This window comes from Telopea speciosissima, chromosome 5 (assembly GCF_018873765.1).
Source record: "Telopea speciosissima isolate NSW1024214 ecotype Mountain lineage chromosome 5, Tspe_v1, whole genome shotgun sequence".
NCBI lineage: Eukaryota > Viridiplantae > Streptophyta > Magnoliopsida > Proteales > Proteaceae > Telopea > Telopea speciosissima.
The window spans coordinates 40,691,939-40,718,941 of NC_057920.1; the positions used below are offsets into that span (position 1 = coordinate 40,691,939).

At 39.9% G+C, this 27,003-nt stretch overlaps 1 protein-coding gene across 2 annotated transcripts in view; it reads left to right on the forward strand.

Moving 5' to 3' along the window:
• The first annotated feature begins 577 nt into the window (after window positions 1–577).
• The window catches only part of LOC122661608 (trafficking protein particle complex subunit 8), a 92,640-nt gene continuing 66,214 nt past the window's right edge, over window positions 578–27,003 (forward strand). For both annotated transcript variants that reach the window (XM_043857061.1, XM_043857062.1), the window contains exons 1-15: window positions 578–815; window positions 931–1,025; window positions 1,430–1,529; window positions 2,048–2,149; window positions 2,301–2,463; window positions 5,261–5,381; window positions 5,521–5,583; window positions 5,764–5,844; window positions 5,976–6,070; window positions 6,195–6,345; window positions 10,289–10,375; window positions 21,798–21,917; window positions 22,009–22,140; window positions 22,232–22,329; window positions 22,418–22,541. In XM_043857061.1, the coding sequence (XP_043712996.1) occupies window positions 653–815; window positions 931–1,025; window positions 1,430–1,529; window positions 2,048–2,149; window positions 2,301–2,463; window positions 5,261–5,381; window positions 5,521–5,583; window positions 5,764–5,844; window positions 5,976–6,070; window positions 6,195–6,345; window positions 10,289–10,375; window positions 21,798–21,917; window positions 22,009–22,140; window positions 22,232–22,329; window positions 22,418–22,541 (1,695 nt within the window). In that variant the 5' untranslated portion in view covers window positions 578–652. The remainder of the gene's footprint in view (window positions 816–930; window positions 1,026–1,429; window positions 1,530–2,047; window positions 2,150–2,300; window positions 2,464–5,260; window positions 5,382–5,520; window positions 5,584–5,763; window positions 5,845–5,975; window positions 6,071–6,194; window positions 6,346–10,288; window positions 10,376–21,797; window positions 21,918–22,008; window positions 22,141–22,231; window positions 22,330–22,417; window positions 22,542–27,003) is intronic.

Consider the following 27,003-nt stretch of genomic DNA (forward strand, 5'->3'; position numbering starts at 1 on the left):
TTGAAGAACCGAAGAAGAGAGAGTCGTTTGCAACAATGGTTCTGCAGATCGAAGTGCTTGGTTTAATTTCGGAGAGTCGAAGAGGAGAGGAGAGGGAAAGAGGAGAGAGAGAGTGTGCGGAAAATGAGGTGAGATGTGTATCGTATTAAACACATCTCATGTTAGCGGGAAATATTAAAATTTTTTTTTGAAGAAATTACTAACCTTGCTTCATTTGCTCTGTTTCCTTCCATTTGTCAGTGAATAGATGTCACAAGAAGAGATAAGGGGGGCGTCTTATATGCTACCCAAGGGGTAGCTGATCCGGACTCGTTTCTTATGCCGTGATTAGTGTGGTGTGGGCTTCACCCCAAAAAAAAAAAATAAAAAAATAAAAGATTAGTGTGGTGTGGGAGGACTGGCATGAGAGATTCGTCTTAAGAGTGGATTGGGACCCTCCTCTGTTTTAAAAGTGGGGGGAGCGGTGGGGGTTGTGTAATTTGGGGAGGAAACGCTAGCACATTCTCTCTTCTGAATGAAATGACCTTGCTGCACTCCATGTACAACGAGAGGGGGAGAGAAAGGGGACGAGAGAGCATAATCGCCTTTGCTGCAACTAAACAAGGTCGTCTTCACTTCCGAATAGTTGCCGGCGCCATCTGAGCACAACAAGATGGTGGATCCGGCGAGTTCATTTCTCGGGAAAATGTTGTTGGAAGAGATCACTCCGGTGGTTATGGTTCTTCGAACTCCCCTCGTTGAAGAAGCCTGTCTCAAGAACGGACTCACCTTCGTTCAGATGCTGCAACCCTTTTGTGTCTTCAACAACATTGATGGTAAACCAATTTATCTTCTCAAAATCTCTCTATCTATTAGAAATTTGGCATTGCGTTCCGACCACAAATTAGGTATGAATTTAAGCTATTTTGTGTTTGATCTTGTGTATTTCAGTACCTGTACGGACGGTGAGCGACCAGCCCTACAGGTTGCACAAGTTCAAGTTGCGATTGTTTTATGCTTCCGACATAAAGCAGCCGAATATGGAGGTAATATTTTCTTAATAGGAAAGGAATATGGCAAAGTACTAATGGGTTGTCTTGCTGAGTGTTGAAACCCTTATCATGGAAGTTATAGGTTCATAGGTGTTTGGATATTGTTGAAATCAATGCATTTATAGATGAAGAAACGTTTTCTACGAAATGTTCTAGTGGTTCATCTGACTGAAATATATTTGATATTGCTGAAAACACGTTGACTTGGGGGCGTGAAGGAGCTGAATAGACAGCTCAGGGGAAATGTCTTGATTTAGGTGGATGTAGGACTTCTAATATTTAGTTTTATTGTAACAATGCAGTTATTGTTTATATTTATTTGCTTTCAAACAAATTTTTTATTTTAGTTATTAAATTTGAACGAGATTCTTATTAGGTTTCTTTTTGGTTTCAAATAGGCTGCGGAAGAGCATTTAAAACAGGTGGTTACTCATGCTGCTGAGAAAGGTCTTTCTGATTTGCACACAGATCCACCTCAACTTGATGATTTACTTGCTAGTATGTCTTTTACATGAATTGATCTGAATCCCTGCAATTAAGTTTGAATCGTTCTATGCTTTAGATGGCTCATTAAGTGTGTCGGATTGAGAATTTCATCTTTCCTTTAGCCGTCTCCTTTGCAAACTCATTTGAGTGGCATTTTCTAGCTTTTATTTTCAAGCAGCCTTTTGGTGGACAAATTATTATTTTTTATTTGTTCTATATAATGTATAGTTTCCAGACATGGACTGTTTGTCCTTTAGCCAGTTGTTGTGTGTACTCTTAGCCAAGGTTCTAAATCTTGGTTTCGCGGCCGATTTCTAAATCTTTGTTTCGAGGTTGGTTTTGGTCAGGCCCGAAATCGACCCTGGGCCTCTCTGGGTTGAAACTTGGGTCAAAACCCAGGTTTCATTTCGGCTAGGCCCGAAACCAAGACTACTCAGTGATTTCAGTCAGTTTCGACCGAGATTTAGTTCCATGCTCTTAGCTATTGGGAGTTATTTCAGATTGAGATATGATATTTTTCTGTGCCGCAGTGAATTCTGAATTGCTGCCATTGTGGTTTAAAATCTTCAACAAGGAGCTTATACAGACCTTATCTTTCTCAGAGCAGGAAGCCTTTGACCATCCTGTGGCTTGTAAGGAAAATTTATACTCAAAATATTGCTATTCATCCATTTTGCTTATAATATAACTGTTTATCAAGAGTCATAATTATGAGATTTTTGGGCCTTAAGAAATGTTGAACTCATATCCTGATTGTTTCCTTTGTTAAAAATTGGCTTGCAGGTCTTTTGGTTGTTTCTTCTAAAGATGAACAACCTATCAACAAATTTGTTGACTTATTTAACACCAATCAGTTGCCCTCCCTTCTCAATGATGGTGTGATGGATCCAAAGATTCTGAAGCATTACTTGTTAATTCATGATAATCAAGATGACAGTTCAGAGAAGTACATTGACCCTCTCTCTCTTGATTTACAGGATTACAATTTCTCTATTCCAACCAAGAGGGCTTCTGACTAGGAAATTTTCTTTCTGATCATCGTTTACTTGTTCTCTTTAGTCTATTCTTGTGGTGCATTCTCACTATAGGTGGAGTTGCATATGTAAAAGAAATTCTTGTGACTTACTGGTATTTTATGTCTCACCATGGTAGGATGACATTGCCTGGGTACTTGTACACAAAGACCTTCAGTTTACATACGATTGATGTCTGATCCAGTTTTTCTGCTCTCTAGAGTGGATTACTTGTTGCTTATGCGCAGAGTCAGTTACTATATTTTGAGAAAACTTCACTTTTATCTGACGAAGTAATTGATTGTTTCAACTGATAATGTGAAACGCTTTGTGGAGGAATTTATGAATTGATTGTTACACAAAGTTTTGAATATTGTAACCGGATCTGGTGTATCGGCGAATTTATATTGGTATCGCTGGTTGCTATCTGGCCAATACACCTGGTATCTAAATGGTCAATCAATCTGTACTGGTATTCCCAGAGGCCGATCCTGTCCCTGCAAGCACTAGTTAAATCCTTGTTGGTACATATTCTGACACAGGCTGAAGCTTGGGCCAATTGAATCTCAAGCCAACCTCATTGATGCTCAATTTGATGGGCACTATGAGCATGGAGCAGGACCTTTCTCCTTGGCTATCTCTTGAATCTGGATGGCAGAGTTTATTGTCATATTCCTCTGCAGAAATCTGTTATCTCTAGGAGTTAATCCCTTCTCCTAGGTTGTTGAGTCAATGCAGCCCAAATTGGCTGAGTTACCTCCCAGCTTTTATCAAGTTGCAGGTCCTTCCTGCATCATATTCCATAGTGCTGAAATTCATAAATGAGGATGGTCTGAATCGACCTTGACTTCAATACATGAGCCAATGGATCCAAGGAAATAATTGATTTCTGTATGGCGTTGAGAACCATATAGTATTTAGCATTCTTACTGTGTTGTGTAGTAAGAGTCTTCAATGTGATTAGGTTTAATTATGAGAATAGAGGAGGCGTTGAATTATGTACACCAGAATACCGTGGGGGTATTCTGGTTATTTTACAGTTGTTTTTTATATTATTTGTACTTCCTAATTAAGTCGGCTATGCTAGGGGTATTTTGATCATTAGGATGTAATCTTCTCTATTATAAATATAAGGCTTGTTTGATCATATTGATCATTCAAGCAATTACTCTCTAATTTAGGTCTGCTAACATGGCATCAGAGCAGGTTTCGAATTAGGACAGTCTCCCTTTTTTGTCCATTCTCGATTTCCCCTCCTCCTTCCTTTCATTCTCCAGCTCTTCTTCCCCTCTCTTTCCCATTTGTTCTTCATATACCCACTAGGGCAGCACTGATGAGGTAATATTGAGGTTGAGTGATCCTTGTAGTAGTGGAGAATCACCCTTCAAAAATCAGCAGCAATTGAAAAGAGGAACCCTAAAATCGATTGGAGTCGGGGTTTTGAAAAATTCTGAAAAGGTGAGATCGATTGGGTGAATCAAGGCTGGAAAAGAAAGGAGAGGGGAGTAGATGGAAGAAGGTAGATAGGTGTTGGGAATGGTTGCATAGGAAGCTCCAACAATGGAGGATCAACCTTCATGAGTGAGAGGAATCTAATCTTCAAAAATTTCTGGAAAGCTCCAATATCGCAGGTATGGTTCCAGCAGTATGGATTAGAATTTAGGTTATGAAAAAAAGGTAGATTGGGAGGAGGGCAGCAACTAAATCATTGGATTACCTCATTAGTGCTGCCCTCTTAGAAGGATGAGAACCAAAAAACCAGAAGAAGGAGAAGCCGAGAGAGAGAGAGAAAGGAGGGAGAAGAGAAACGATGGTGAGAGGGGTGTTATGTAACCCTAGATCAGATTAGGAGGCTCTGATACCATGTTAGCAGAACCGAGAATGAGAGAATTAGAGAATGGCTAGTATATTATTATTGATAGAAAATTACAAATGGGACAGAAATACCCCTAACTAGCTGAGTCTATAAGAGCAGCAGTCTATACCTAATGAATAACAATTAAACTATCCCAAAAGTACCAGAATACCCCCACGGTATTCTGGATTACATATTCCAACAAGATCCTATCAACCCAACTCTGTTACTCACCACCTTTGTTTGTACTCAGCCTTAGAAAAACCATAAATCTAGGCTGTGCTGCATCCCTTAAACTATAATAATCCTTGGTAAGCAAAAGTTTTTGGCAATCCAATTCAAAAATTAAAAGGATCACAGCACCCTAGCTACGAGGGGGGGGGGTTTAGCGCACTGAGGAAACCCTACTTCCCATACCCTTTATATCACAACGAAAGCCAACACATCTAAAAACAGTCCCACCTCATCGAGTGTCTAAATAATGAGCTCCATACACTTCTTCCTCTCCTGCCATATGCAACCAGTTGGCTGCTGGATGTTCTGGAGTTGGATATTCTAGTTACTGGTCATAGCTGTAACGTCTGGAGCTTTCAGTTCTAGGCGCCTGCTGTTTCATCTCTTTTGCTAGGTATCAACTAAAAAAAAAGGGTGTACCCAGTGCACGAGGCTCCCGCCACTGCGGGGTCTGGGGAGGGTCATAATGTATGCAGCCTTACCCCTTCGCGGAGAGGCTGTTTCCTGAGACCCGAACCCGTGATTACTTGGTCACAATGGAGTAACCTTACCGTTGCACCAAGGTCCACTCTCTTTTGCTAGGTATTAACTGCTGCTTGAAATTTTTTTTTTTGAAACCTTAATTCATTCTTTGTTTGCAGGGCGACTAATGTTCTTACAGAAATGAGAAGTACTTTTGGCATCAATGACTCTAGATTGTTGTGCATTAACTCTGCCAAAGATGGATCGGAAGAACGAATAGGTAGCCTGTGGACTCCTTATGTAAGTTGACTGTTTAGAGAAAGCAATTTTCTGTAGAGCTGGTTGCATGTTATTCCAAGGATATCTCTTTTTTCTTGTTTTTTTTTTTTGAACATTTTGAAGGTTAAGGCTGAATTATCTTTTTGCTGCCATGTGGCAGAAAACTGATGCTTCTCCTAGTCAAGATCTTGGTTGTTTGCTTAATGTCAATGATGTTAGTGAGGTAATTTTTCTTTCCTTCTTTGATCATGTATCTTCAGAAATTTAATGAGGCCCCTAAACTTTTTCATCTTCTTTTTCCCTTTTTTTAGCATTTCATTTTTGGTCCCCTCCCTCTCCTTCCAAACAATTATTAGATTGGAAAATTCTGACCAAAATGTTAGTTTTGGAAAATCTTGTTTAGATAAAGGACCTCATGCAAGATCTATCTTCCAAACATATAATTCCTCATATGGAACAGAAAATACGAGTTCTCAATCAACAGGTATGCCTGCTAGTTGACTTGTTCTTGAGTTCAGGTACGAAGGACATCTTGTACTTCACTATATTCTAGTGAATAAACTTGTTTATTTTGTCCTTCTCCATTGACTAATGTTGTTTTTTTTTCTCCCTTAGGTTTCTGCAACACGTAAAGGCTTTAGAAATCAAATTAGGAATTTGTGGTGGAGAAAAGGAAAAGAGGAAGCTCCTGATGCCCACAATGGCCCCATGTATATCATATACATTTATCTTATGTTACTTTGCCACCCTACATTGTTGTTCCTCTCCAAGGACTGTTTTTTCATAGTTTGGTTATAAAAATAATTGTTGAACTTTTGGAAATTATTTTTGAAGGTACACGTTTAGCTCCATTGAATCTCAAATAAGAGTTTTGGGCGACTATGCTTTCATGTTGCGAGATTATGAACTTGCTTTGTCAAATTATCGATTGCTTTCAACAGACTACAAAATTGACAAAGCCTGGAAACGCTATGCTGGTGTTCAGGTATCTTTAACTGTTTCTCACACTTTCTGTTCTTAGTCATAGCCGTAGGTTTGTATGGTGATTGTTTGTTATAGGAATTCTTGCCTACTCTTGATTTTTGCTCCTTGAATTTTAATCATGCTGACTATATATAGGCAAAGGTTCTTTCCATGGTTCACATGTGAAAGCCTTCCTATGTGGGCCACCTATTTTTCCAGGTGGAATGTTGATGTGGCAATACCTTTGATAGATAAGGCATGTTCTGGATTAGCCATTTTTCAATATTTCAGAGCCAAATCCAACCATGTACAAATTGGCGTTTTCCCCAATATTATTAGCAATCCATTGTTTTGAACCGTATTTTCAGGAGTTTCATCTTCTTAGTGAATTTCAAATGCTTTATTTTGCCATGTGGCCAACTCTGGGAGCAGGGTATCTTGTGATGCAGGTACATCACCAAAAACTGCCTTATTTTGATGGGAATAAGTCTAGGGTTAGGTTATATACATGTTGGGCCTTTGATCCCATGGGTTTTCAATGTAATAGGTCACTTTTATGGACCTAAAGTAGGAGTACAATCAGTACATAGCCACATAGGTTGCATACGGGATTAACTCTATACTTAGTTTGTATTTTGTTTTAAATTGAACCGGTTGAACCACTCGTCAAATTTAAGTGATTTTAGTAGTTTTCTTTTGAGTGTTTAGTGGGGCATGATTAGGATTCTGTTTTGAGTTTATTTCATTTTCCTAGTCAGTTTAAGTTACCTAATAGGTTAAGGATTGGGTTAGGCCTTTCTTTCTTAGTATAGGAGTCTATTTTTGAGTTTTTTGTATAAGGTTGTGAGGGGGGCAATGTATTGGACACGAATTTTGATATTAATGAAAGCTTTTTGCTGCTCTTCTTCTCCAATCTCCATTGAATATTTTGTCTTGTGTTTGATCAAGGCTGGTGGGATTGGTGTTTGATCCGATTGACACCTTGCAGTGGGAAGCCCTGGTGGTTCGTTGGTGAGATTGGTTTTGATCCAATCGACACCTTGCGGTGTGAAGCCGGATGGTTCTTTGAAGCTTTCTTTCAATTCTTTGAAGATCTCCTTCAAGTTCAAGATCAAGATTCAAGATTTATTCAAGATCCTCTAACCAACTGAGCTGCCCTTGCAACAATAGTAAGTTTGAATTATCCCATCAATACCCATTCTTCTCCTAATCCTCCAAACCACCCCAAAACCCTAATTTTCCCACCCATCTCCCAAAATTCATAACAAACCATTCAGCTAACAATACCTTCATATAATTGGATTGAGTAGTCTCCTGCCCAATTGGAATACTCGAACCAAGCTGTTTATACCCCATTCAAACCACAACATCCCACCTATTTTTGGAGATCATCCCATTACCTAAATTCTTCACAGACCAATCTAACCATCAGAAACACACCATAGCTGAATCGAATTTCGTTCCCTACGCTAGGATAATCGATCCAAACTCTAGCCCCAAATTCCCATCAGATCCCCCTCTTTTCCTCTTTTCTTCTTTTCCTAAACCTGAAACCCTAAAACTAAGTTGCTGCCCATTCAAATTTACACACTTCCATCCATAAAAACATCTCAGGACCTTTACTAATAGACTCCCCTACCTTGACTTGACATAACCCGAACACCAAATCCTAACCCTAATTTCACCAAAAACCCTATTTTTGACCTAGCCGATTCATCTGTTCATAACAAATTCTGGTTTACTGGCTCCTAGTTTGTCTCCTACCAATCTAGGACTACATTATCTTGTGTCCTACTTGTCTACAAATTTGGGGCCAATCAAACCTGCCAAGTGGCAGATATTAGGGCCGTACAAGAATGGTTTCCAAAGTGGACCGTCCAGGAAATGGGCAGGTAGTGTTGGGCTTGAGTTGTTGTGTTCATTCATATTGCACATAACAGTTCCTGCTATTGTTTATATGATGAATTGTCAAAATGACATTGAGTTTCCATTGTTGGACCTATATTGAAGTTTCAAGTATAACAATTGTTTGAGAAGCTCTGAGGCCTACTGGAATAGTTTTTATTTCTCTTTCTAGGAGATGATAAATTGGTTCAACAGACAAATGAAGTAGCAAATAATAAAAGTGAGAATCTGTTGGAGTGCTCAAAAAAGGTTCAAAATGTTGGTCTACACTGGGTTCTGCGTTGAGTCCTCACAAGGACAACTTTTCCCTAATGTATGAGTCAATGTAACCATATCTAGTGTTGAAGCCCTATATTGTATTCTATCTATGGATTAGACTAAAGAAAGTTGAAATTTATTAGAATTTGGGAGGGGTGCTTTAAAATAAAAATGATTCAAGATAACCTAGATCAAACTGAATAGGTGATTGATGTTCAAGAGAGTCCTTGAAGTTTCAATTTCATGTCTTTGTTCAATCATGTCTATTGAGGGAGGAATTGGAGAGGATGTTTGTGATAGACTCAGAGAGAGGAACTTATGGAATCTTTGCATAGTTGTCAAGGTGTTGCCTAGGCGTCTAGCTCTTTCTTGGGTCCAAGGTGACAACACGCATTGTTGACACTTCACGAGTTTATGTTGATGTATGTTTATTGCTTTGTTTTTTAATGAATACGCTTATGTTATATTGTATGCTTTGTTTAGTATATGTTGGTTTTTCTCATATTAGGCCATTACTAGCATAGTTATATGGTATTGCATTGATATGATGGTGGGTGTGGATAGAATGAACCCTAGGTTCAGAATTACACTCTTGTGACAACATCTCAAGAAAACCCTTAAACAAAATTTAGGTCAATGATATGGTCAAAGTCAACCTTTTCTGATAAAGGTCAGATTTTGACCAAGGATTACAAACTATTAGAATAGATAATTGTTAAGGTTACAGTTTGCCTATCTAGATTTAATGTATGTACAGGCTAAGGATGCTGACCGTATTGTGACTCTACCCTCGCTAAGCATATCATATCTGTAATCCATTTACCATCTATAAATAATAAAGGGCCTCTAGCGCTACTGACAAGCCAAATCATTCTCCAACACTTTCTTCTCAACTTGGTATCAGAGCCCAATCCACTTTTGGGTTCAAATTTTTTTTTCTGCCAAAGGTTTCTCTCAATCGCCGCCACTGAGGCTTCAGCCTCTCCTTCATGTTTAGCATGGATGACTGAATGTGTTCAGCCTCTCATATGGTGTTTAACATTTAAAAAAATTGAAGGCCAACCACTAAATATTTACCCTATTTTTTGCAAAAACAATTTTAGGGAAAAGGGTATACTTTCAACTTGGAATCTTGCACAAATCTTGCAAATCGTTGCTGTTGATGAAGCGGTCCTCAACACCTTGTTCCACCGAGAAATGGAGGTGATTTGGTAAAAATACTGAATATGGGGTTTTCTACCAAATTTTCCCACTCTCGGTCGGAACTCTTGAAATGAGCGAAATAGGTCAAAATTTCGAACCACTTCATCAGTTTTGGATTTTTTTATTACTACATGGTATAATTTCACCGGAACGATACCGAAATCTCGAATTGGGACAAAAAAACCGGCTGCTGAAATTTCGATAAAAAAACTGTGTACCTGCCGAGTTGCATAGCAATTTGCTTCGATCTTGTCAGAACCGAAAAATTTCAGTCATTTCAACCAAAATCTCAAACCATATAACCGGGGATCTTAGGTCCATACCTACTCTAAATTACAAGTAGAACCTTCCGATTACAGCATTAAGAAAAAAGACACTTTCAAGTTGTCAATTGACCTTTGGATATACTTTTCTGCTTTTGGTTGTTCTCAACTGCAATTTATCTGGTCTGCCTGTACGCTTGTTAGTTCTGTTTCTTTTGCTTAGGTCAGTGACTAGATTTTCTGGCTGTAACAAATAAGAAATTTTCTTTAGTATTGTGTAGGACATTTTGTAGTAAGTTCTTGAAAATTATTGTTTTGACATGCACTCTTATGCAGGAATTGATGGGACTTACCTACTTTATGCTGGATCAATCAAGGAAGGAAGCAGAGAATTGCATGGAAAATGCTTTTAGTACCTATTTGGTATGTTAGCTACATATTGCTAAAACTATTAGTATGCTATCATGCTCCAGGTTATGAATAATAGGGTACCATTTTGTTATTAGTAGTTAAAAAAAGTAATTGACCTGATCTGTGAACCTTTAAAATTTGGAGGAACTATGGTATTGTCAATCTGTGCTCAAGCTGTAGGTCATTTCATACATATAATTCATAACATGTTTTGCCTCTCTTAGTGATAAGCTATTGCAGGTCATGTCATGCAGTCTTCCTCCCTTGGACATGGTACACTGTTATCTTTCTTTATTTGATTAGAAAACAGTATTAGAATTTATTAAAGCATAGAGGCATCTAATAAGATATTCATTCGAGAAAAGATGTGCTCTGTAAAGCACCACAAAATGGAGCCTTGTTTCTGAATTGAACCTTTAGGTTTTGAGGGTGGATAACACAGAGGATATTTAATAGATGCTTAAAATAAGTACTGCATAAGGGCGAATGGTAGGTGTGCCCTGGGTGTCTCATTGTTGTCATTCCCAGAGGATCTCCAACTTTGCTGATCATATCCTGTCGTCTTCCCTACAGAACCGTATGGTTGAGGAAGTTGGGTCTTATTACTAGTTAGCATAGTTGTCACGGCGTCTAGGCGACTCAAGGCATTGGAGAGGGTCCAAAACATAGTTATCAAGGGCGACGCCATGGCGTTGGCTCCTTGGTCGCTTTGGACGCCTTGGATGCCATGGTGGGCGCCTTGCCGCCATGGCGGTGTCGCCTTGATTTTTTACCCTCTAAAACGCCGTGGTTGCCTTCCTGCCTTGATAACTATGGTCCAAAATCAAGGCGACACCAACTAGGCGACCAAGGAGCCCAACTCTGATCTAGCAAAATATATGTACCTTAGCTCCAAGGAATTTTTTAGGGACCTAGGGAATGATAACATGACCTACTTGGTTAATTGCTACTTGGTGTGCAAGCCTATACATTAGGTAGGCCTTGGATGGAGAAATTTGCCCATGAGAAATGACGCCCTCCTCTCCAAATGGATTGGGAAGAGAGTATTTGGAGACTGTTTCCAAAAAGTTCTGCATCACATTGGATACCAGATTGGTGATGGTGCTCGTAATTGATTGTGGGAGGATTTCAGTGGGGTGATCGACCCTCCCAACTGTGACAAACTAGACTTTAGGGCAATTTATAGCATTCTTTCAGTAGGCAGATCCCATAGGAAGTGTTTGGTTCAGTTATCTGAAGAATTAGATTCTGATTCTGGATCAGATTCAATGAAATCAGTTTCTGTGGATTCATAACTTTGAAATTTAACTGTTTGGTTACCCTGAGTCTGTCAGTTGGATTCATCTGGAATCTGATTTAAAAACTGTTGGGTTCCCATGTTTCTGTCATTTGTTAACTCTTTTTCCAGCCCAACATATGCAAAAAAAAAAAGAGAGAGTTTTTAGAGACTAATTTCCTCCTCCCATACAAACTAATTGCCATTACCTTGCTATTAACACTACCCCACTATTTATGTAATCGTGTCATTACTTGCAATCCAACATAAATAAAAAAATGTGAACAGTCCACCACAATCACTAAATTCTTACTTCTAATAATGATATATATTATTACCCAAAGACGCAACTAAAAAACAAAAAGAAAATTGTAATCCATGGAATGAATAGTTATTATAGTCCAACTACCAAGTTGTAAAATTAAGTATAAAGAAAACCAAACACATCAGAAAGCCCACACATGGTTTTAATTGCTTCCTTTTTTTGAAGTCAAGCTTTTGAACAATGTCAATGACATCCTTTTGTGATCCATATATCCCAAAGAAAGAAATTGATGTGTGAGAGAAAATATTAATGGAAAACACCACTTGAAATTGTGTAGATTATTGCCATAACTAACTATGCTATGAACAGTTGAATAAAAAGATCCTTGGTGGATTTGGACCACTGTCCTTGGAACATGCTCATGTTTCAAGTGCTCTACCAATTTGAGCTAAGACCCATCAAGAGGAGCTTGGAATTTACAAATAACCATGAGACCTTGCCACAAAACCTTGACATTCATGATGTTGGGAAGAAAATAACTAATATAAATACTAAGCTAAGAATCAATTACCAGCACAAATGAAAACTCAAATGATGGTCTCTTATCAGGGTTATGCAACAGTTACAGAAATCTTGTGTGTGAGAACATTTTCACTAAGTTTCTCCTCAATTACTAAATCAATTGTCAGCTGCTTCAAAACAATTCTTTCAAAAGATAGCTCATCATGCACAACTAAGGAGTACCAGAAGAGTTCTATGGAGCTACCAATATAGAAACCAGAAGATTCTAATGAAAATTGAAGTGGGAAAAGTACAAACACATGGGGAATTGCTTGGAGCTACCAATATAGAAACACATGGGGAAAAGCAAGGATTTAAGTCTTGGTATCCGGGTATCGTATCGGTCAGGCGATTTTAAGAGACGTATCGTATCGTATCGTATCGGAGATACGTATCGATCGGTGCAGAAACGCATGAAAATGATCAAAATATACATGAAAATACACTTTTGGACACAAAAAACAATATAAACAAGCAATTTGTGTCATATATCAGGCATATATACTAAGAATTGTGAATAATCAATAACCAGACAAGTGCAGCACTTTGAAATTGTTATAAAAGATTAAAAGATGAAATTCTTTACATGTAGAGTCATTCTATTTCCATGAAGAATATCGGGGTGGATCAAAGTCATGTCTGTAAGGGTCTTTAACAATAGGAGCGACTAGGATGATGTTGTGTCTGTCGAACATAAGCACAACATCGAGCCCATCAAAATACTCGATGGTAGTGAATCTCCCACTCATAGTAGAATCGTGTGTCTTGCTCCTGGAGTGGCTAATGTCACGACAACACTAGGTTGTGCTTGTGCTTGATTCTCTCGTATCCATAACTTCCATACCCTCTGAAGCCCCGTGTCCATAGCCCAAGAAGAACCGATGCATAATGCCCATGGCCTCGATGAAGCACTAGCATAATCGAACTAATGCTAAGTGACTCCATGCCACTCATAAGCACATCACTATCATATGGATGGTGAGAGCGCTTGCGGATTTGCCCTTATGCGCTTCCGCGAGTAAGTCTTATGGCGCAGGCTCAGCACCATGATCCATATCTTGGGTAGTATGTGTGTATCCTGCCTCACATGTGAATCGAACTCCAAGACGATGTTGTGAAGCCTCATGGCCACCACCACTACCTCCAAGCACCACCACTACGTCCAACACCATGGCCACCACCACCACCACCACCACCACCTACCATCATCATCATCGCATCATCATCATCATCATCATCATCATCATCATCATGAACCACCACCACCATCACCATCACCATCACCATCACCATCACCATCACCATCGCGTCTTCATCCTCATCATCAACATGTTGTTGAGTTCCTCCATACGGATGACCGACCTCGTCCTTCCGACTAAACCTTCTTTGAGCTACTTTCATTTTCTTCAACATTAGGACAAGGATCTTGTGATGGTGGCGTGTTGCATCCTCATCCATCTGTTGAATGATGCTCTCTATCACTGGATCAGGTTTGGTTGTCTGGCGATCCTCACTTAATTGATCCATCACCAATACCTTATTGGTATCTTCTATCTATGCTCTAACTGGATCTTCATCGTCAAGTAGGTGGTTGATGTCGATTGGGTTGACATCTACATCATCTCCTTCTCTTTCCAGCTCTAAATATTTAAGCTTCAGCTTCATGTTGTAATGGACATACACTAGCTTCTCCAACTTTGAATAATCGAGACGATTCCGGGGTTTGGTGTGTATCAACCCGAATGTACTCCAGTTACGTTCGCAGCCACTAGAGGATGCCGTCAGGGATAATACTCGAATTGCAATTCGGGTTAAGTGTGGAGCACTAGTACCCCCATAATTGAGCCACCAATCAGCTGCACAATAATAAATGAAATATTAAAAGACAAAACCTTAAAACAAATTTTAAATGATATAATAAATTAGGTAAACCTAACTTACCTGGGCGTTGTGTGCTCCTAGCATGGATAGCCATTCTATCAGCAAAACCATGAGTGGCCTCCCGAAAATACTTAGCCTAGAGAGGTATTAAAAAAATATATATATTAGTTCCACTTCCACTAATCACTCTATTCTTGGTTTCAATCATTTATACAACTAATTTAGTTCTAAACTCATCCATGGCAAGTGTGGCCTTCGCTACATCTGGCTCCATTCTGTTCACAACATTCCTTAAGGCACGCAATAGATCCGGTCTACACCCTATATCATTGGAGTATTGGATATCCGGATTCAAATAATATGCTGCACATGGTTTGTAATGGATGGTTAGAAACTTAGAAATTCTAATAATAAATAAATAAATAGTAACTTACTAACTACTAAGTGTTTAAAATGAAACCAAAGTCATATACTTATAAGATTACCTGCCCAATGAACATCTTGAACCAACATATTTTCCCATCGATCGGATATAATCTTCAAATATTTCTTGTTTGATGTTGGGTTATTCTCATGTATTTTTCTCTGCACACATCCCATGGCCTCTACCATCTTACTCATGGTCTGCTCTTTATCCCCATCAACCTCTCGAAGCAGACAAAAGAGTGGCATCATAACATTATAAAGTCGGCCCATTGCAGCCCAAAACTTTGAGGAGGTGACAAGATCTTGAACAAATCTCCCAATTTCAGACCTTGCATAATTGCTAGTCAACCACTCAGTAGAGGTGAACATCTGTAGTAGCCCATGCTTTCGGAAAATGAGGCTATCAATTGCAATGTAATTTGTTGCAAATCTTGTTGTTGCAGGCCTCACTAAATCCCCTTGTGTATAACTCCTCATCAATGCCAAAACCCAACTATGGTTGTAAATAAAGCTGGTGATTTTCCTTGCATTACCAACCAACTTTTGGACCTTGGGCAATTCTCCCATGTCCTTAAACATCAAATCTATGCAATGAGCTGCACATGGTGTCCAAAATAAATGTTGCCTCTTTAACATAAGCAACTGACCAGCTTTCTTGAAATTTGCTGCATTGTCAGTTACTATTTGGACAACATTTTCTTCTCCTATGTCCTCCACAACTTCATCCATTAACTTGTACAAGTAGTTGGCATCTTTGATTTCACTAGATGCATTGACCGACTTGTGGAAGATCGTCCTTCCATCACAGTAGATAAGAAAATTGATGATGGATAATCTTGTTGGTCCACTCCATTCATTACACATGATGGTCACTCCATATAGTGGCCACTTCTCCTTGAACCTCTCTACATACTCATGCACCTCTTGGACAATATCATCCAAGTAAGGCCCAGCAATCTCATGAGGTGTGGGTGGTTTAACATTTTTCCCACACCGCTGAATCTCCTTTACCATGGCCTTGAAGTGGGGATCTTTGGCCTTATGTGGTGGAATCATAGAACTGTGGAACCATTTGGAGATTGCTCTGCCTATCCTTTTACTAAGTGTTTTGGGTTGAAAGCTTTCTTCAATCCTCTGTTGGCTAGCATCCCTTGCTCTATAGACATTAGGATCCATGTCTCGATATCTAGGCTCTTCTTTCTCTTACCCTTACCACTCTTTGTAAACCGGTCAAACATCCCCTTCACATTGGTTGCTCTACTAAGGCCAACAGGCTGCTTACCCTTACTTAGAGATGGACGACAAGAGGAGCCAACACCAATATCTACAGGGCCCTGGCTGGGTCGAGCTGATTGACTTCTAATCAATTGCTCAGCTCTCCATTGTTGCTCTTTTGCTTCATGTCTTGATTGTTTCATCGCCAATACCAACTCTGGGTCCTCCTCTGCTTCCATATCCGATCCTTCATAATCTTCAAAATCTTCCATCAAAATTTTCACCAATGCATCAACATCATCATGTGCTTGCTTGGATTTTTTTTTGGAATCTCTAAGGTGTTTTTGCATTGCCCTGCTTAACTCTACAGGGCACTGTGTACACTTGGAAACATTTCCATATCCTCCTGCCATGTGCTCTTTTTGCCGAGTTACCCCACCTCCAAGATGTTGGGTGTCACGAAGTTGACCTGTGTATGCAATCTATTATTGTTTATTTTGGTACAATAAGACCACCCAATGTCTTGTTGTCGCGGCATCGTCCTAAATACCAAACAAAAGTAGATAACTATATAAGATATATATTAAACAATATTCAAATCCACACATCAATAATTTATTATTTATACAAGTATAGACAGACATTATGATGCATGTCATGCATTGCATCATCTTCTTTTATTTACTACCTAGCAAAGTTGTCCTAAACAATATTTAAACATTTTTATATTTTCTACAACTAGTTACACATTATTTAATTTTTTAAATAATTAAAAACAATGACATAATGTACTACATAGTCTACATATATGAATCTAAGTCTTTGATTCTATTTCAACCAATTATACATTTTATCAAACTATAATGAAAGAGTATAGATGGAAAAAGATTTTAGGGTAAATGTTTAATCTTCTTGGGATGTCATACATCTATACATAATGTACTCCATATCTTATAAACATTACCATTTGTTTTAAAGTTAAGAAGAAAAAAAAAAAATTTCATTTTAAAGAAGGAATTTTCGGTTTTGGGTAAAAATGGTCAAAGAAACATGGATTTGAAACCAAATCTTTGTAAATGCATACAAAGAATGCAATTTCTATGTTTGTTTAACATATTCTCTTTGATTTATACCAAAAAACATACCAATAATCAAAGATTAAAGCAAAAGATTCAAGTTTTTTTCAAAAAACTTACCTAACCCTTCAAGAACAGCTTTTGAATTCGAATGTAGGCTGTTAGATCCACCAAATGATGTGATTTCAGCTCCTCTAAGTTCGTTTTTGGCAAAGAATTGAAAGCCCTTAAGAAATCTTACCCAAAAAGCAAGTTTCAATGTGTTTTTGGAAGGGTTTCTCAAAGCTGGGAAGACCTTTTTTCCGCCAGGACTGCTAGAAATCGAGTTTTAGGTGAAAACAATGAAATGGCCATGTGTTTTTTAAGTTAACGATACGTATCGAGTCGTCTCGATACATATCGTTTTTTAAATATAATAAAATAATCTTTTTTAAAAACTCTCGACTGTATCGATACGTATCGATCGTATCGTATCGTATCGGTACGTCTCGGTCGATACGTCTCGATACAGTCGAGACATTTACATTTAAAAAAAAAAAGATACGTCTCGGCCTGTATCGTATCGACCACGACCGATACCGAGACGTATCGGCCGAGACGATACGATACGGACCGAGACTTAAATCCTTGGGGAAAAGTACAAACACATGACATAGAAAGATCTTAAAAAAACCAAATGAGATAAGTCAAGTGCAGACAGAACAACAACATAACCATAAAGATTTGTACAAAGATCTTGAAAAATCAAATGAGATCAGTCAATTATAGCCACTGTTGTACTATTATTACAAGAATTCATATGAGATCTATAAGAATCAAGTGGAAAGTTATTAAATGGTCATGGCAGCACCACTCTTAACATGAGAAATCTAACCAGCAAAAATAAGAAATCCAAAAAATGTAAATATTTGCAGTAACCATCTGCAACAATACAACAAAATGATCAGAGCAGTAAGGCAAGAAAGCATCCATTTAATGAAGAAATTTAGAGTAGAGGAGAAATTCAACATTATAAGTCTATGTCATTTTAACTAAACCAAAAGATAAAATAGCATAAAGTATGTTTGTTAGTTTATCCAACTCCACCACCACCATTAAGTCATATAACCAAAAAAACCCACATTATAAGTCTATTTTATTTAATGTTTTTTTTTGCAAAAATATGTCATTAAACAGCATAGCTAAGGTTAGCCTATAGAGTTTTAATGTTTGGATTGGTGACATTATGACTCAATGACTCATTATGAGGGACAAATGCTAATATATATGGAAGTCCACTCCTTAGAGATATGAAATAAAAAAGATTAACAGCAGAAGCATCTGTGCTTACTGTCCATCCACAGAGCCAACATTCATTGGACGCCACGCTTGTAGGACAACTCAGCTTTTGCTTGGATGATTTGAATCACTTATCAGAGTTTTGAGGCACTTCAGTTTAGGACCCATATGAGTATTATCGTGCTAGTGGAAGCTTCACTAGGGCTAGTGCCTTAGTGTATGGTGGAAGAGGATGTTTTGAGCCTTTGAGCAGGGACTGCTAGAGATTATATCAATCTGGGGGATGAAGAGAAGAAGACTAGGGCTCCATGGGGCCATGTCTTGATGTGTTTCGCAGTCAACCCTATTAGTTTAATGCTTAAACAGATAAACTAATAACCTACTTGATTGTTTGAGAATTGAGACCTTAAAAATATGAAAATTAGGATTAAAGCCAATGGAGCCAGAGTACTAGACAGAGTCTCCCACATGGGGCATGTGATTTAAGGTTCGGTCAAGGGAATTTCAAACCAAGAGAGCTAAAACCAAGAACTTACTTTGCTCTACCAAGACAAGAGATTAGGAATTGGGTTTTGGGGAAGGGGGGGGGGGGGACAGGTAGTGCCAGATACAATCTCCCAGAAGAAAACATGGGTATGTCGGCCTATCTCAAAGAAAATTGCACACTCTCCCTAATGACATAACATCAACAAATATTGCCACTTCAGAGTTCAGACTACCTAATCCACTTTTAAAAAATAAAAAATATCATCTTATGCATCAGAAATTATTTTAATAATTTGGTACATTATGAAGATGGTAATAAATTTCCTCGCTCATACTTAGTTCATTTTTGATTCATTGATTGCAAGGGAAAGAAAAAAAAAAAACCTAAGAAAGAACAATGAATTTTGTTAAACAAAAAAAAAAAGAGGGGCAGAGAGAGAGAGAGTGTGTTCCATACTTGAGATCTCGGCGACCTGTTCCGGGATGAGCTTAGCGGAAAGCCCACTTGCAGCGGTCTTGTAACTGTAAATCAGAGATTCCGTTGCTGCCTCCTTGCTGCAACAACAGATGCGTTTGAAATAAGAACACAACTCCAGAGAAGAGCGAGCAAAAATAGTAGTTTAAAACTTAAAAAAAAAGGATCCCAGTGCAAGTCTAGAAGAATAACCTTAACTCATACAACATGTTTAATAGGTTGAAAACAAAATCATGCATCATATAGCAAGATCCTAGCATTGCAGTCAAATCATAAAAATAATTGTGAATTAGAGAGATTATACCTTTTTCACCTACAATCTTGGTTGCAGGTGGATTTCACGGCCATGAGCAAGATTGGTGGTGAGCTTTCCCAGTGCCCCTTCCCCTCTCCAAGAATTGTATTTTGGAATTAGTGTCAGAATCACCCAACAATCCCCTTTATATACGAAGTACCTCAAATGTGTGTTTCTTTTTGGAATTCACCTCCTGAGGTGAATTCCTCAACGAATCAATTTTACGTTAAAATGTAGAATTACATTAATTCCGTAGAATCATTTTCAAAATTAACCAAACGATATTTTAAAGTAAGAATCATGATTCCGTAGAATCTAAATCTTCAGAATAACTGAACCAAACACTTCCTTAGGAACATAGTTGTCAAGGCACTAAGCGATCCAAGGCATTTGAGGTCGTCCCTAAGCGCTTAGGCGGCACCTAAGCGGTGCCCATAGTTATCAAGGCGGGAAGGCGACCATGGCGTTTTAGAGGGTGAAAAAACAAGGCGACACCGTCATGGCGTCCAAGGCTCCCATCCAGTTTGATAGGATTAGGGAGAAGATCACGGGTATCATTCCTACTATACCCATTGTCAGTAGAAGTTCCATTAGAAATTTCAGATTCAGCCATAAGTGCAGCAGAACAAATCAAATCGCAAAGAAGGTTGTGGTAACAAGAAACACAAGATATCCTCCAAATTAAAGGCTGAAAATTGGAGGAGAATCCCCTTTCAATGTCACAAGATGTGTCTCCAAAAATCAGCAGCAGCAGACAAGTGTGGCCCCTATATCGATTTTTTCAGGGTTTTGAAAAAAATCCTGCTAGGCTGAAATCGATATAGGGAAGAATAGGCCCAAAAACTGAATAGTTTAGGCTCAAATTTGGGGCAGATATGTCATTATAAAGGGAGAACCAACCTTCAAAAAACCAGCACCAACAGATCTTCAAAATACTGATATCGATTTTTTCAGGGGTTTGAAAAAAACCCTGATTTTGTTGAGATCGATGTAGGGAGAGAAACCTGCAAAAACAGCACTGGATTGAGCTGAAACTTGGCTCGAGTGTGTGTCTAGAAGAGACAAAGAACCCCTCCAAATATCAGCCCCAAAAGAGGACAGCAGCCCCTAGATCGATATTTGTCAGGGTATTTTGCAAAACCCTGTTTTTGGAGAAATCGATCTAGGGGGTCTTCAAGGCAGATCTTAGATAAAAAAATCAACAAAGGAACTTGCTGCAGTTCTTGATCTTCAATAAGGGAGATTGAATCCTTAGAGTTGAGGTGGAATCAATCAAATATGGGAAGCTTCAAATATCGCAGCCAAGGTGTTGTGGATATGGAAACTTATGTAATCATGGAATGAGGTGAGAAAGGGCAGCAGCTGGATCTATGGATCACCTCATCAGTGCTGCCCTATTGAAGAATAGAAAACAAAAGAAGAAAAGAGAGAAGAGAAGAGGAGATCGAGATCGAGATCGAGAGAGAGAGAGAGAGAGAGAGAGATGAAAATAGTAGGTAGAAGACCCTAATTCAAAACCTGCTCTGATACCATGTTAACAAACTTAGAATTAGAGTAAGGCTTGGATGAATAATGATCATCCCAAGCTCTTTTTTATACGACTGAGAATAGAGAATAAAAGTACAAATAAGCAATGTGGGACTAAAGCCCACATAATAAAAACATAAAAACATAAGACATAAGAAAAAAGGGTCTAAAATACCCCTACGGTTCTAACATATGTATATATATTTACTCTACTGGTTAATTCTCGTTTCTTATAAATCTAGAGGTGTATGTATTTTTCTCATCTTACTTGACTAGTTAAGTTTCGTCTCTTAGAAATCGAAGTTAAAACTGATTTTGCTGCTACTCGGATACCTTTGCTTATTTCATGTAATTTAGTTAGAGAAGTCATACACTAAAGGGCGTACCCAGTGCACGAGGCTCTCGCTACTGCAGGGTCTGGGGTGGATCATAATGTATGCAGCCTTACCCCAGCTTCATGGAGAGGCTGTTTCGCGACTCGAACCTGCGACCACCAGGTTGCAATGGAGCAACCTTACTGTTGCACCAAGGTCCGCCCTCACAGAAGTCATATGCTATGGAGTTTAAATTTAGTGAATCTGTGGGCATTGATTGGGTTTAAATTCAGCTAATCGCATGGCATTCATGAATCAACATTTCTTATATATATTAAATTAAAATGATGTGTATGCAGAAAATTGGGTCAATTGGTCAGAGAAATGCTACGAGGTGTGGGCTTTGGTGGGTTGAAATGCTTAAGGCCAAGGACCAGTATAAAGAAGCTGCTGGTGTCTATTTCCGAATTTCCAATGAGGTAATGCCTAATTCCCAGGAAAGAATACATTAAAGAATACAAAGTAAGTTTGTATTGTAAGCTCCTGACAATTTCCCCCTCCCCCCCTTAGGAACCTTCTTTACATGCCGCAGTAATGCTTGAGCAGGCATCTTACTGCTACTTGTTTTCCAGTCCTCCGATGTTGCGTAAATTTGGGTTTCATCTTGTTCTAGCGGGTAACCGTTACTATTTATCTGACCAGGTATCTGTTATCTTTTATTTCAAATCTTGTTTTTGGTACTTACAATGCTGTCAGCCATTTGAAGCAGTTCTTTGTATGCTTGCCATCTCAGAGAAAACATGCAATTCGAACATACAGAAGTGCTCTCTCTGTTTACAAGGGAAATTCATGGAGCTTCATCAAAGATCATGTTCATTTTCATATTGGGAAGTATGTTACCTGAACTCCCTAATGAAATATGTTTGGATATACCACCTCTTCCCCTATTCTTAATTGTATAGATTCTATCTTTGATCAGGTGGTATGCTTTCCTTGGGATATTTGATGTGGCGGTCAAGCATATGTTGGAAATCCTGGCATGTAGTCATCAGTCTGTCTTGACACAAGAGTTATTCCTGAGGGACTTTTTTCAAATTGTTGAGGTGATAGTTTGCTCTCTTTTACTTGTCTTTTTAATTCTATTTATAAAAACCGATTATATTGTTTAAAAAAAAAAGATACAAGGTTATGGATGAGATTCCCTTTCATAGAAGAGAGTTCAATGTGAAGATTCCTTAAGAAGTGAATCTACCAGGTAACCAGAATTTCAGGCTAAATGACATAAATCCACCATTTTAAATAAAAATAAAATCTTGTCAACTATAGAGGAATAAAACTTATGAGTCAGATCTAAATAATCAAATCGATCAGCATATCTTTTCTCCCCTCTTTTCTTCTCTTCTTCTACGCAGGTACTGGTGATCTAAATGGCACCCAGGGTACCTAATGTTTTAACAAATTGTAACTTAAGTACTCGACGTTTCATATATTGTGTTTGAGGTACCTAAACCAGATTATCACTAACCTAATTACTCAATTTTTTCTTTTTTTTCCAATTTTACCCTTGAAATAAACTTAATCATGGGACTCACCCTATCACCGTCCCTTCTTCTGCTTCCTCTTCCTCTTCCTCCTCCTCCTCCTCTGCAACCCCACTAGCCCCACCACCTGCTGCAACCCAACCCCACCCGCTCCTACCCCTCCTGCAACCTAACCCCACCACCACACCCCACCCTCCCCCTCCTAGAGGTTCCTTCCCCAACCCCAACCCCAACCCCCAACCCCCAACCCCTGCTTCCTCGCAAGTGTACGCTACATTGCACCTGGGCTGCAATTATTGTATAAACATCAAAGCATGAGGCTTAAATGATATAGTCCTATAAGCAGACCGTGATGAATTGAGATTGTAAAAGGGAAGCTGCACAACACTAAAGACATATCTAAGCTAGGAAAATCTATTGAACCAGTCTATTCAAATTGGAATTGATTTACTCCGATTTTGATTAACCCTGGTCCTGATAAAACCTATTTTGGATGAAAATCTAAAGTACAAATGATTACAGAAACTTACCTCTTGTATAGATAGATTTACAAAACTTTTGAATGGAAAAAAGTTAAAAAATCTATGCTTCTTCTCCATCTCATTTTTTAAAGTTTTTGTCAATTCAAATCCAATCCAAACTGACATTGATGGAGGTCAGTCTTGTCCCGAGTAAACCTTGAGGCTACATATATAGCATGATTGGTTTGTGATAATGACACAGATACCTGTGCTGCCGCGCAATTGCTAATCTCAATTTGTGCCTGGGAAGAACTTCAATTATGATTTTTATGTTTCTCAATTGGAACCTTATTGGTACTGCATTGATATACTTCTTTTTTTTGGGTAAACACATTGATATGCCATGTTTATCATGTTTGCAATTGAATTGGTGGAGTTGGGTTGCAGAGGGGGTAGCCGCGGGGTTGGGTTGCAGCAGGTGGTGGGGCTAGTGGGGTTGCAGAGGAGGAGGAGGAGGAAGAAGAAGAACAAGAAGAAGGGATGGTGATGTGGTGGGTCCCATTAAGTTTATTTTAAGGGTAAAATTGGAAAAAAGAAAAAAATTGAGTAATTAGGTTAGTTATAATCTGGTTTAGGTACCTCAAACTCAATCTATAAAACGTCAGGTACCTAAGTTACAATTCGTTAAAACATTAGGTATCTGCAATTTTCCCATGATTTTTTGATAGGGAAGCTGAATCATCCCATTAGATGAGGTTTGTGCCTACCCAGCCCCTGTGACCGCCGGCCACCATGGCTGGCTCCCCTGGGGTAGTGGGGTAGTGCCATCAACACCCAAGTCCCCCTCTCCCCAACTGCCTTCTCTACCTCTTGCCCCCACCGCCTTCCCGTATCCCTCCCTAGTTTGGCTCGATCTGGAGTGCTCTGTTCAGCTAAGCCCCTGTGTCCTCTTGGGAAGGCGTCCCTCTTCGCTTTGTCGCCCCTACACTTGTTGGAAGCTCTAAAGTAGCTCATTGCCCACCTGGGTTACTGGATGATAAGGCCAGACTCTGGCTCAACTCTTTGATTAGCCACTTCATTGGAAGTCGACCACCATTCCATATCGTCAAGCTCTCCCTCAGTAAACAATGGAGATTACAAGGAAATATAGAGATCTACCTGATGCATAACGGATTCTTCATCTTCAAGTTCTCTGATCAACATGATACACTACGTGCTTTGGAAGGAAGACCATGGCAAGTTAGACGGAAACCTATATTTCTTTGTCAATGGAACCGACAACTCCATCTGCATCGTGTTTAGCTAAATACCATACCCCTGTGGATCTTGCTACCAGGACTCCCCCTCTACTTCTGGTGCACTGAAGGCCTCAGCAATGTTGGTTCTATCTTTGGGACCCCTCCCTACTATGCTAGAACCAAGAGGAAGGACCGCCTCGCCTATGTTGAGGTCTCTGCGGTCGAACCCTTGCCAACATCCATCACGGTTCATGAAGGTGAGAATTTCTCATTCCAACAAGAAGTTGCGCATGAACGGACCCCTCCCCACTGCCTGGTTTGCAATCTCTTCGGCCACGACTCCAATCTATGCTCTCCCATTCTTCCCGATGATGCTGCTCAGGATGACCCTTTGGCTCCCAATTCCTCTGCCATCCTTGTGGCCAAGAACCACCACCCCTCATCTTACCCACTCCTGCTCCACCTCCTTTCCATGTCACTAACCCTTCTTCTGGGTTCCATTCCCCTAGTCATGGCAGGCGGAGAAGAGAACGGGTTCGAGAAAAGCCGGCATCGGGTTCTCCAATAGGGCACTCTCCGAATTGTCAGTCCCTACAGCTGGTTAATAACCTAATTGGGAGCTCTGGTAACATCAGATCCTCAGCTCTGCAACCTGAGATGGCGACCTCAACACTGCTCTTGAGACTCCGCCTCTTAGCCGCTGCAACTTTGGTCCCTCTTGCTCCTTGGGACGTCGCTCTCCTTGGAGAATATGTGAGAAACCAGCATCGGGCTCTCCGTCTGACTGTCTCACTGGACAATCGTCCCTACCATCGGTTCAAAGAGAGGAAGGGACTAACAAATCTACTCGTTTTTCCTACCTGCGAGAAGACGTCGTTCCCGAGGATGTTGTGGCCCCTTTGGCAGCTTCTCCCTGCGGAATAAACCCTCCTTGCCCCCCTTTCTGGTTGTTGTACCTTGCCAGAACCCCCACGCTTCTCTGTTGCAGCTTCTGTCTGCGAAGTGCCTTCCTGGCTCTAGTCCTTCTGCCCCTCTTGTCGGTAACGTAACCTTTGTCTGCTCCTCTCCCCTCCCCCCTCTTCTTCCCACTCCTCTCCCCTCTATGATGGGGCCCAGCCTTGTTCTCGATCAGTCAAATCTTGCTCTTTGCAAATCGAGTTTTTCAAATAATGCAAACCTTAAATCTGGCTCATCCACTAGGTCCAGCCCTTGGACCCCTTCTAGCTGCTGCTATGAGGCCAACCATGCCTGTCCTCTGCTTTCCCATTTTTCTCCAGCCCTAGCCCTGCAGTCCCACCCCGCTGTAGCCCATCTGTCTCTAATCTCTAGCCAGCCTTCCCCTTCTGAAATAGCCCAGGGCCATTTGCGTGCTACTCCCCTCTGCCACCCTTCTCTCCTCTCCCTTCCTGATGCTGCCCCTACCCCTCTCTGTGCTCGCAGTGGGTCAACCTCTATCCCCGTCCGGCACTCTATTGCCCCTCCCCCACCCCCTTTCATGTCTACCACCGGCTTGACAGAAGTTCCCCTCCTTATCCCAAAATGCAGCCCCACCAGGACTTTTCCTTGCCCAGCAATGAGAAACTTTTGCTTCTTAAGTATGGATATTCGTAGTCATATCCTATGCCGAGACAACTACTTCTGTTAGTGAGGTCTACCCTGCTTTTTACACAGCTTCTACTCTCATGGTTCGTTCACTTTCTTTAGTTGGGTCTGTTCGTTGAGTTGCGATTCGGCTGCCTCCCGGATGTGCGCCAGCCGCCACCCCCTTTTGGTCTTTTGTGTTTGCTTGGGGTTCTTCCCCTTTTTCAGGCCATCGCCTTCCCCCTTGTAAAAGCAGGGTTTTTTAATGGGTTCATGGGTTGTTTGTTCTCCCTCCCTTCTTTCCTTTGGTAATGAATTTTTTATTCATCCAAAAAAAAAAAAAAAAAAAAAAAAAATTTTCCTGTCACAGAATAATAGCATCACTGGATGTGCCATAACTTTCCCAGAAGTTCTGATTTGCACGAATTTGGTCTTGTTGCAATGTGAATGATGTTGTGCTGGGTGGTAAATGAATGGTGACTCTCCATCACAACGCAGTGCAGCTTGTGGTTGTATGGTTGTGAGACTGCCGGCACAATGTGTGTGATCCCCCAATTGTAGGAAAAGTATTGTGTGACCTGTGTCACTGATTCACCCCTCTCTCGGTGACTGCTGAAATCAACATTTAAGGCAGCTCTCTTCATAGTTTAGGCCTTGTATCAAGTATGACCTCGAATAGGGCTGATTGGAGGCCAAGGATCCATGTCAGACCCACTTTGTTAGGATAAGGCTGAGTAGTTGTTG